Source organism: Myzus persicae, unplaced genomic scaffold (assembly GCF_001856785.1).
Source record: "Myzus persicae strain clone G006 unplaced genomic scaffold, MPER_G0061.0, whole genome shotgun sequence".
Taxonomy (NCBI): Eukaryota; Metazoa; Arthropoda; class Insecta; order Hemiptera; family Aphididae; genus Myzus; species Myzus persicae.
In genome coordinates, this window is record NW_019101084.1 from 7,376 (window position 1) to 19,669 (window position 12,294).

Below are 12,294 nucleotides of genomic sequence, written 5' to 3' on the forward strand. Positions count from 1 at the left end.
TCTACTATGGCAAGCAGAACTATTGAAAACAATTTTTGTAGCAAAAAAAACTTGACCCACACTTAGGAGGACATTTTATTCTCACGTGTTTTCCGTCTATGCTTCCTATGCAGTTGGGAAAATTCCAAAGCTCTCTAAATCCAATTTCTGAATTTTTTCATACTTCTTCTGTAGGTGTAGCCAGATATAAAGGCTGTAAAACATTCCATAGCTCAACACATACTTATTTAACTATGCTAGAAACAGTAGTACGTCCGACTCGGAAAGAAAAACCTATAGTATGATGTGAATCTCCTGTTGCCAAATATCTGAAATAAATAAATATCAATAAATATCATCTCTTATATTATAAAACTAGTTGCTTGTGAAACTCGCTGTCCTGAAACTCGGGAGCTTGTGAGAGTCGGCGATGCAGACGTCAATGTCGTTGAAATTACTTTTAAAAGTCACTACTGTTGACGTCATGGGTAGTTAAAAAACAAAAATTTAGGAGGTGATAACGATTTTTGATAAGTCTTAGAGATCTCGTTTCGAGCGCGGGAATGTTTGAAATTTCACTTNATTGCCCCTGTGTACAACTATCAAAAACATAGAGGTTACATAGACTACCTTTTTAGTGTTGCGAAGTTAGAAAATAATTCTTATTAACTACTCAGAGATGTATTTGATACGCCAAACGCCAGGTTGAGTGATGTTATTAATTTGAACATCGCACACAACTTCTATTTTATGTAACATTTATAATTACGCATGATAATTGTATTTTAGTCATACAACCTCACATATAAGTTAACTAACGTATATGCGTTATAATAGGGATAACTATATTTATACTATTGTAGTTAATAGTTAGTATATCTACATTGAATAACCTTCCTACGGAAGTGGAAATTTCATATTATTTGCTACAGCTCACAATATAGATTTCCCCCACTATAGTCAAGGTGGCTAGCCCTGAGTACAGAGGTGTAATTAAAGATGGGGGGCGATAGCCATAGATCCATCCTCGAGGATCCTCTAGATCTAGAGCCTTTATAATAGTATATACAAATATACAATTACTACTGTACTTGATAATTTAATGAAAATTAAAAATGTTGTGTAGGAATATAAAAAAGTCTACCCCCCTCCCTTCAGGAAAAATTATCAATTTTATAACTATACCTGAGTGAGCCTCTTACATTTTTTGGCTGAAGTAGAATGCAATTTTTAAACGTTATTGCAAAATAATAATAATTTAAGTTATTAATAATAAATTGGTATATATAGCTAATTAATTAATAATTAATTGCATGTGTACAGTATACTGTGTACACTTCATACCTATTTAAGGGTAAAAACCTATATTATAATCTGTTTCCCCATTAAAAATTGCACCTTTACACACATATATTCTATCTTGTATTTACTATAAATACCTACACTTTATTGCATATCAATACATCCATCATATTAGTTTTTCATTAAAGATTTTACATGAGAATAAAAAAATAAAAAAAAATAGCTTTTTAATAAAAAAAAATGTAATTTTTAATTATCATTATTCATTATGTACACAAGTTATTGAAATAGCTTTTATATTTGAGACATTGATAAACAAACATTTATACTTTATATCACATAAATTAATAAAAAAAGAAATGCTTTGACTAGATAAATCTACATAAAAATCACCAATCAAACTAGAATTAAATGGATCATTAAACATTGGCATTGAGTTAAACTTAACAACTTCTAAAATTATATTTCCGATAGCCTTTCTTATAATTTTTTTTATACAAATAACATTTTCATTTTTTAACATAAAATACATATTTTTATTATTCACAGTACTTATAATCCATTTTTCTAAAACTATTGCTTCATACAATGTATCAGTGGGATCACTATACAACAAGGGGTCATAAGCAATTTCTTTTTTTAAAATCGGGTATTTCACAAAAGGAGCAATATCAATATTTTTATATTCTATTAATCTATTATACACATCTTGAAGAGGAAATCTACAATTTTTTAAAGTACTTTTAATAATTTGTAAACAGTTTTCAAATTTAAAAGCGCTAAATTTGTCTAACGAACCATGAATTTTTACAAATTGAGCTAAATGTATTAAGCCATGTACATTATAAGTTATATATTCCTCTCCGTATAGATTTGAATATTGAGTAACAAATTGTCTTAATAAACTATTGGCTAATTCGTTGTAGGTGATGCATGTTTCATCTGACATAAGTATTCGGATTGAACAGTGTAGCAACATAAAATGTTTATATAATGACTTTTTAAGTTTTCCTTTGAGTACAATCGGGCCAGAATAAAGTAGAAATGAGCGAAATTCTGTGGCTTTCCAGAACTCGAGCTCTTCTAATGAACGAGGTAAACGGCTAAATTCTTTTGGAAAAAATGATTTTAAACGTATAAGATCTGTTGATATCTCATTTGCAATATCATCGTTAATAAAACGTGTAGTTTATTTTCCTTTTTTCCAAAATAATAGTAATCCCTTCATCACACCTAGGCACACACAATGCATATATTCTAACACAACAGCATCTGTTATGTTTAAATCAGGAAACATTTCTAAAGGGCTGATGCCTTTATGATAGTCTTCATCCTTTTTACTACGAAATGATTCATTTGTTCGTAATTTGGAATTTATGCCTGAATATGACATACGATTATTTAAAAAAGTTCCTTCTTCTATACACGAGTTACAACTGTGATACGCATTGTGTACGTTAAGTATAAAGGCCTTAGCGGGACTATCACAAACTACTTGGCTAATATCAAACTATTTTAACTTCGTTTTATCAACTTCCAATAGTGGTTAGAATCAGAACTTCTTTAAGCTGATACAAATTGAATGTCACATGTTCATACAAGGCTGAATGTTTTCATATATAATATCTATTAAATTAATCATAGAAGTTATACATGCGATGTTAGGATTGAGAGATAAAATTATCATCTCCGAGATGTAATGTTGATCGATTTGCACACATGGTGATTAACCAAAACCAAAACCTAAGACTTTTATTATGGTTATTAAAACTGGTGAGCAAAAGCAAAACCATTAATATAAAAACATGGTTTTAACAACCAGAATCGGAATGGTCAGGACAACGGTCGTACGAATTCGTACAAATTCAGTACTAAATGACTGCAAAGGAATTTTTCGGTTAAACGTATTTTTAGTTTGGTGGGGGGGCTGGGGAAACGGCATATTAGGAAAATGCGTTTTTCGGTTGCAAGGGATTTTCAAAAAATTTCGGGAAAGGTCGTACGAATTCGTACAAATTCAGTACTAAATGACTGCAAAGGAGTTTTATATAAATAGTTAGTTTTGGCGACGGGGGGGCTGTAGAAACGTTTCTATAGCCCCCCACTCGAATTCTCGTATATCTTCAAAAAAAAATTCGTACAAATTTAGGTTCTTATCGTACAAATTCGTACAAATTCAGTACAAAATATTGGCCTAAAAAAATTTGGAAAAACACGATTTGGGGGGGCTGGGGAAACGTACGTTTTTTTTGGTGACCCTCTTTTGGTGCAAAGTTTTTTTGCGGTGTGAGCTTTTCTTGCATATAAATTAACCATTATTCTTTTTTCTACATTTAAATTAAATGCACCACAATTCACCCAACAACTGAGTGTTAATTATTCTTCCTGTTTTTTTTTTAAATCCCACATGCTCCGATTTCCAAATCTCGGCTGTGGGTTAGCGACCTACAAAATCCAGTTTCGTCAATGTACGCTTATGTAATTAACTCCACTGTATATTTATTTTTTTATATATTCCTCTAATTTATTATAACTGTCGAAATTAATAATACAACAAGGTTTCAATAAAAAAAAAAAAATCAAATTAATAAATTGATAACTAACTTATATAAACATAAATAAAACAATACCTCATAATATGTAATGTACTCATGTACCTACTATATTGTATAATTTTATTGTCTTTGTGTATTTGAATGTATATTAAAGTATACCATTGGAATAATCTTTTATTTTTTAACAAAATCTACTGAAAAGGCACTGTAATTACCTTTTATATTACCTATGTATACTATATATATTATGCATTTATACATGTTTCTTTTTTTTAAATTCAATAAATTACAAGATATTACTTTGAGTTTTTGGTTTTGTACTCGGGAGTCACAAGATTATCCTATAGAATAGGTACTCAGTGTCACCATTGGTTGCTCATGTTGGTATATAGATATTCAAGTTAAACGTTTATCGACGTCGATCGAATCAGCCTTTATTTACAGCCACTGTTACTATACTATCAAATAATCCCCCAATTATATGTTAATGTATATAAGGGCAAATAAGGTGAGTAGGTCAGTCAATGTTGTTAACTCATAATATAATAGTATATTGGTGTAGTATATTAGTCAGTTAAACTCACAAAATGTGAAATCAGAATTAATATGTTTAGTTAATTGGAGACCTAGCCTAGAAGGTTTTACATTGTAGATCCGGGGTTGTTTTGAATTTGCATTGTAAGAACCAGTGCAGCAAGCGAGTTTGATCCCATCGGGCTAATGTATTATGTCATTTAATAAGCTTTTGCAAATACAATTCTCACTTATAGCTGCCCACCAATGTGTAAGCATACCTGACATGCCGGCCCACATTTGCCGCTGTTCGACATAGTCGGATTGCCTACCTAGATGACTGAGTTGAACGTGAATCGTTTTCCACTGGACGTGACTGACTTGCTAGACATTAAAATAAATTTTTAAGATTGACGATTTTTGACTTTCATAAAAGCACAAGACTGGACAGTCTAAACTATCAAGTCTGTTCAATCACCGATTTCCAAGTACGTGAGAGATTTCCAGACATCGGTTCACCATCAGCGAATAGCACAGAGGCCTTCATTAATCATTACGGACGGAGCGAGATACACCGGGAGACCAATGCAGGCCCATATCGTCGGCTATGCGACGCAGTCGGATGGCTTACTTAGATGTCTGAATTGTATTTTAATCGATTTTCACCTTGACGTGACTGCCTTGCTAGACACACAAATACGGTGCTCCGACTCAAGCTTTTTGTTCCGCGTTTCAAAAACAAAACTGGATGTATCGAGCCAGTTTAACCACTGATTTCTAGAGCCTCCAACTCGACATTCAAACGTTCCCGCCTTCGAAACGGCACCTCCAAAGCACCTTATCACAAATCCTTATCACCTTCTTTGACATTTTCTCGCCTACCTACAAACGCGACTTTTATAGTTTCCAATACTCAGTCTCCGCAATCGGTAGCCACTTTCAGCTGACACGGGGGGTTTCTTTTTGAATTCCCCGTTTTTTCAATTACATCTAGCATGCGACGGATCATGCATCCAATACGCCATACACACATGCCCTATAACTCATAGATTTGCATAGAGCGATGATTGACATTCGATTACAATTATTCACAATTTCTAATTTCTTATACGGCCAACAAAACAGAATCGGGCATACAGCGGGGCACGGTATTACAGCAGACGAGCAAAGACTACTCTACACTCTAAGTCACAGTTTTTGGTACGGTTTAATTTCTTTTCGAATTTCCTGTGAAACGATTTTCACTTGAGCACCTCGAAGGCGCCGGAAGTGGCTTCCACGACGGCCGGAATCGAGACACACGGGCAGCTAACACGGGGGGTCTCCCCCAGCGACGCTCGAAGAGCTAGTATAGCTATAAAAAGGTTTTGTAATTCAACTAAAAACTTATAACCGTAGATACTTTAAATACTATGAATTTACTTTAAATAAAATATAATNACCGTGTTATTCAATTGCCGATTTTCGTGGGTAAAGTGAAATTTCAAACATTCCCGCGCTCGAAACGAGATCTCTAAGACTTATCAAAAATCGTTATCACATCCTAAATTTTTGTTTTTTAACTACCCATGACGTCAACAGGAGTGACTTCTAAAAGTAATTTCAACGACATTGACGTCTACATCGCTAAGTCCCACAAGCCCCCGAGTTTCACGACAGCGAATTTCACAAGCTTGAATGTTAAACGATTTTCACTTGAGGTGACTGACTTGCTAGACACACAAATACGGTGTTCCGACTCAAGCTTTTTGTTCCGCGTTGCAAAAACAAAACTTTATGTATCGAGCCAGTTTAACCGCTGATTTCTAGAGCCTCCAACTCGACATTCAAACGTTCCCACCTTCGAAACGGCACCTCCAAAGCACCTTATCACAAATCCTTATCACCTACTTTGACATTTTCTCGCCTACCTACAAACGCGACTTTTATAATTTCAAATACTCAGTCTCCGCAATCGGTAGCCACTTTCAGCTGACACGGGGGGTTTCTTTTTGAATTCCCCGTTTTTTCAATTACATCTAGCATGCGACGGATCATGCATCCAATACGCCATACACACATGCCCTATAACTCATAGATTTGCATAGAGCGATGATTGACATTCGATTACAATTATTCACAATTTCTAATTTCTTATACGGCCAACAAAACAGAATCGGGCATACAGCGGGGCACGGTATTACAGCAGACGAGCAAAGACTACTCTACACTCAAAGTCACAGTTTTTGGTACGGTTTAATTTCTTTTCGAATTTCCTGTGAAACGATTTTCACTTGAGCACCTCGAAGGCGCCGGAAGTGGCTTCCACGACGGCCGGAATCGAGGCACACGGGCAGCTAACACGGGGGGTCTCCCCCAGCGACGCTCGAAGAGCTAGTATAGCTATAAAAAGGTTTTGTAATTCAACTAAAAACTTATAACCGTAGATACTTTAAATACTATGAATTTACTTTAAATAAAATATAATAATTAAAATATAATTAAGTATTTTATAACATTAAACACCCAAACTGATAATAATTTACTATACAATATTACTATACTATATTATACATTATAGCTGACCCGGCAAACGTTGTTTTGCCATATAAATAATTTCCTAGTAATTTCTAGTGTAGACAAAAAATAGCTTACTTATTGTAAGTATGTATGTATGTTAGAATGTGTACATTGTATGTATGTAAGAATGTGGTATATGCGTGAAATAAGCATGGAGCGCTGTGAACGATGAGGAAATATAAAAATAACAAAAGGCAAACATTATTTTTAAGTTATATTATAATTTATTCCTTTAAATTATATATCATTAATTAAACAATTACGACAGTAACACTATTAAACAATATCAATCTCTTAATGCTATAGCGTGAACAATATTTTTTGTCAACGTTACTACTACACTTGATGCATAAACAATAATGATGGCCGACAACTGTGTAGGGAGTGAGAAAGAAAGGAGACCGGCTTCGTTCTCATCCCTACTCCGTGCTGTTTACTCGGTCAGAAGTGACACCTGTAGACATCTGGCGGGGATAACTAATTAAATGACGATACATCAGTTTTCGACCGGAGAGGAAAAATGATTAAATTACTAAAATGGCTATTAAAAAATAAGGGTTGATCGTAGAAGGGTGAAAATTGAGGATTGTATGTATTTTTGTATGTTGTATCATAAAAAAATAGAAATTAAAAATTTTGTCTAAAAAATAAAAAAAAAAATTTAGGGGTGGACAACCCCTAACATTTAGGGGGATGAAAAATNGCTAGTATAGCTATAAAAAGGTTTTGTAATTCAACTAAAAACTTATAACCGTAGATACTTTAAATACTATGAATTTACTTTAAATAAAATATAATTTACTTTAAATACTTTAATTTTTTTCTTTTAGTATTTATGTAGGTACCTATTTATTGTATATACTTTGTTCTGTATGACAGCTGAAATTGTGAAACAGAAATGGAAGAACCTGTGTGATTCTTATATGAAATATTTAAAGTATTTAAAAGGATCTACCGGATCTGGCAAAAAATACAAAAATTGGCAATGGGCGGCTCATTTGGAATTTTTGAGAGATACAGTAGCACCACGAGCAACCACTTGAAACGTATCAGTGTCACAGATCCACGAAACATCGATCACTGATGAAGATTATGAGCCGGGTGAGTCTGACAGTGGAAATGTAACTTCCCCAACGCAAATACCACCACCTAAGAGAACAACCAAACGGAAAGAACTAACAGAAGATGTGGCTGCGGTACTTGGCTACCTTGAAAAAAAAATTAGCAATAAAACTCATACACAACTCGATCACATTGACAATCTCTTCTTGTCGTATGCACATGCGTTTAAGACATTTTCGCCAAGAACGCAAACTATCCTTAAAATGGAGATGTCACAGTTATTTGGACGAGCTGAACTTAATGAGGTCAACGGTCATAATTCAACACGCTCCTCTCCAATGTACTCCACAACTTCGTCTTGGTCAGATGTCAACCCAAACCAAGCTGCTGAAAATGACACTGGTAATACTATTCAAGCACTCAACTATTCCAACGTATACACAGGTGACTACACAAGAGAAGCTGATAATGATACTCGTGATAGCATTCAAGGACTCAATTATTCAAACATACATAATACACACCCCAAATCAACAAATTCTTTGGTACTAGGTTCATATCCGGTTTGTACTCAGTCGACTAAAGATTTGTGGGAAAAAGTATCAATGTTTCTTGATACACAGCCGAAAAACAACTACTAAAAATTATTAAAATTAAAATTCATTTTTATGTATATTTAAAAATACTACTTACTTAATTATAAACAAACAATATATTCTTATGTCATTCATCATTTAAAATACAAATTTTTTTATAGTTCATATGCCTAGTTCATGTACATATTCTATTAAGACTTATTTACCTCAAACATTGTTATGTTATTGTATTGTTAACGGATATCACTGATCATTGTTCGACTACAGTTTCAATTCCAATTCTAGATAAAGTTAAATTTATTGAAAACAAAATTTATTTTGTAAACCATGATTTATTAAAGTCTATTCTAAGTAAAGAAAACTGGACCAATTTATATAAATCTGATTCGGTAAATGAATGTTGTACTATTTTTCAGTCTATTATTTCTAATGCCCTAAATGAATAACTATACTGTAAAATCTATTGATGCAAAAAATAAAAGATTAAAAGATTGGATGTCTAAAGGCTTGCTATGTTCCGCACGTCGTAAATAATACCTATCATTAAAATGTAAAAAACATCTAAACAATGATAAACTATCTGCTTACCTACTATAAAAAATATAAAAATAATTTTACTCAAATATTAAGACTTGCGAAGATTAATTTTTACGAAAACAAATTTCAATCAGTATCTAGTAACTCAAAGTTAACTTGGAAATTTATTAATGAATTGACTGGTACTATTCACAATAACAAAGACAAAATTGAATTGATTAATGATAACGGTAATTTAATTAACATAGATAGTGAACCAATTAGAGGGGCCAATTTATTTAATAATTATTTCATAAATGTAGGCAAAAATTTAACTGATCATTTCCTTGGTATTGATAACTTGGAGCAGATTGTGAATAACAAAACTAATTTGACCAATTTTGATAGTATTTTCCTAAAAAATGTCGATGTGTTAGAGGTACATTCTATTATAAACAAGTGGTGTTACAGCTACGGGTTATGATCAAATAACGATAAAAATCTAAAAAAGTATCTCTAAAATAATTGTTAAGCCACTCGTGTACATTTATAACCTAAGTATTCAGAATAGTGTCTTCCCAGATAATTTTAAACTAGCTATTATAGAACCACTATTTAAAGGAGGAGATGGAAAATATATGACCAACTATAGACCTATATCAATGATAACAAACTTTTCTAAGATAATTGAAAAAATAATCAAATCAAGATTAATTACCTATTTAGAACAAAACAAGCTTTTATCTAAAAATCAGTATGGTTTCAGTACTGGTCTAGGAACTGAAAATGCTTTATATAAGGTAACGCAATTCCTATATGATCAACTAAATAATGATAAAAAAGTTTTAGCTGTATTTTTAGATTTAGCGAAAGCTTTTGACACTATTCATCATAATAGTCTTTCTTTAATTCTACCTAATTTCGGGATAACCAATCGTAGTTTAAATTGGTTTATAAGTTACATATTTGACAGAAAACAAATAGTTAAGTTAAACGAATCTTTAAGCGTTAAAGAGAAATTAGAATATGGTAGTGTGCTTGGTCCACTGCTATTCATTAGCTGAAATATACCATAAAGCAACAACGGGTTTGAACATAACTACTAAATGCTTAAATAACACAGGTCTAATTTTGAACTATGATAAAACATTGTGTATGAAGTTTTCTATAAATAAATCAAATAGCCCAGATTTTCCTCTTATTATACATAATTGTAATAATTATGTGAATTGTAAAGCTCAAACTTGTATCCAAATAAAATAAATATCAAGAATCCGCTATTTAGGAATTATATATGACAATAATTTGAGGTGGGATCTTCATATTAATAATTTAATCGGCAAACTGCGCTGCATAATTTTTAAATTCGTATAACTAAAAAATATGCTTCCATTGAAATTATTACGTAATACATATTTTGCTTTTTATCAATCCATTTTTCAATACGGTCTACTGGTATGGGGTGGCGTCAAAGATAATAATTTAAAAAATTTGCAACTTAATCAAAATTGTATTGTAAGAATTATCTTAAATAAAAAAACGTTGAGGGCTCATCTAATCAAAATTATAAATTGTTAGGTGTATTACCAATAAGACTGCTATATAAAAAAATCGCTCTAATATTTGTTATTAATAAACTAAACTCATTACATCTCAAAGTAATTTAATAAATCTAACTAAAATTAGAGAGCATAGAGCTTATGATCTGCCCGTTAAGTATGCTAAAAAATTTTTTGGCCAATCCTTTGTCGACTATTTGGGTCCTAATTTGTTCAACCAAATGCCGCTCGCCTCAAAGAAAAATATTCACTCCGGTTTGTTTGATAAGAGAAATATAGTGTATCATTGGGTTATTTTCTAATTTCTAATCTTTAACTTTAAATTTTTGTTTTAATTATTCAATCAATTTGTTATTGAATACTATTACGTATGTATATTTTAAGTTAATCTGGAATTTAACTATGTTATTATTCTTATATTTGTATCTATATTATTTATATTTATTTATGTTACATATTATGACTAACTGTAATCTTTCTTTTCTATTTTAATTTTATTTTATTGTTATCTTTCTTGTTCCAACTTCAGATTGTTCAAAGTTAACTCTCTACTTCATCACAAGCTTCGGCTTAAAGAAGTAGAAAATTGTATGTTTATACATTTATTATGTTCATGTTATACAAAAAAAAAAAAAACAAACAAACAAACAAATTGCAATCGTTTCTTTTGTCCCAATAGGTTTTCTCCAGTTTGTCTTAAGTTTTGATATCCTCGGTGATACGAGTTTGTGTATTTCACAAAGAAACTGCTAGTCTAGGTAGACGTAGTAAAACACGTAGTCCGCGACTAACCACGCGTTGTTTGACATCGCAGACCGCGGCGGTCAGTAGTGCGGGCAGCCCGCGTTCTGTTTGGCTGAGCCTTAAGACCGTGTTCTAGAGAGATATCTGATAAGAAAAAAATGTTTAGAGATCAATTTAGTTTAGAGACACGTATTTGTATGCCTTTTACATCAAAAAGAGGTGTTAATTTACACATACTTCAGAATGTCCAATTTTAATTTTTAATATATTATGTATGAATTATTTGACAAAATATCTAGGATTTTTGGGATGATAATTTTCAATTTTAATTTTATGGGACCTTGAAATGAAGATATTTTTACCAAAAATCCTATAAAATAATTGCATTACCTACATTTGTATTTATTTTGGTCACATCTGATTACTACCCACTGCCTATTTTTATGCCTAAACGTATGTTTTTAGATATAACTATTAACTGCTCAATTTGGTAGACACAGGATTATTTGTTTCTACAGTAACACCAAACTTGTTCCACATAGTTCTGTTTCTAAAAAACTAACTAAAAGAAAATATTTAAATAAATAACATAAGATAAGTGATCAATTAATATCATAGAATATTTGTTTTAAATGATCAATTTTTACTTTTTGTTTTAATCAAATCCACGGTTATCTACACAGGTTGGAGCTCGCGCAATATCGCGCTGTGTATACATACGGCTATAGGTGGCGGACACGTGAACTATTAGCGCTAGTTGTTTCCGACCCTGAATCTACATAATATTATTATAGAAATTGTCGTAGTTTTTGACTTTTTACAAAATTTACGAAGAAGTCGGTAATGACTAGACTTGTTGGTTTTGCTGTGGTTATGTGTGGTTACATTTGATAATACCATAATAATAAG

At 32.1% G+C, this 12,294-nt stretch overlaps 1 protein-coding gene across 1 annotated transcript; it reads right to left on the bottom strand.

Annotated features, from left to right (window-relative positions):
- Positions 1-1,265: 1,265 nt before the first annotated feature.
- On the bottom strand, positions 1,266-2,455 carry LOC111027673 (the record flags this gene model as incomplete). Its single annotated transcript, XM_022306069.1, has 1 exon — positions 1,266-2,455. A coding segment is annotated over one exon (915 nt), but the record flags the coding sequence as incomplete, so codon positions are not given.
- Between the last annotated feature and the right edge of the window lie 9,839 nt (positions 2,456-12,294).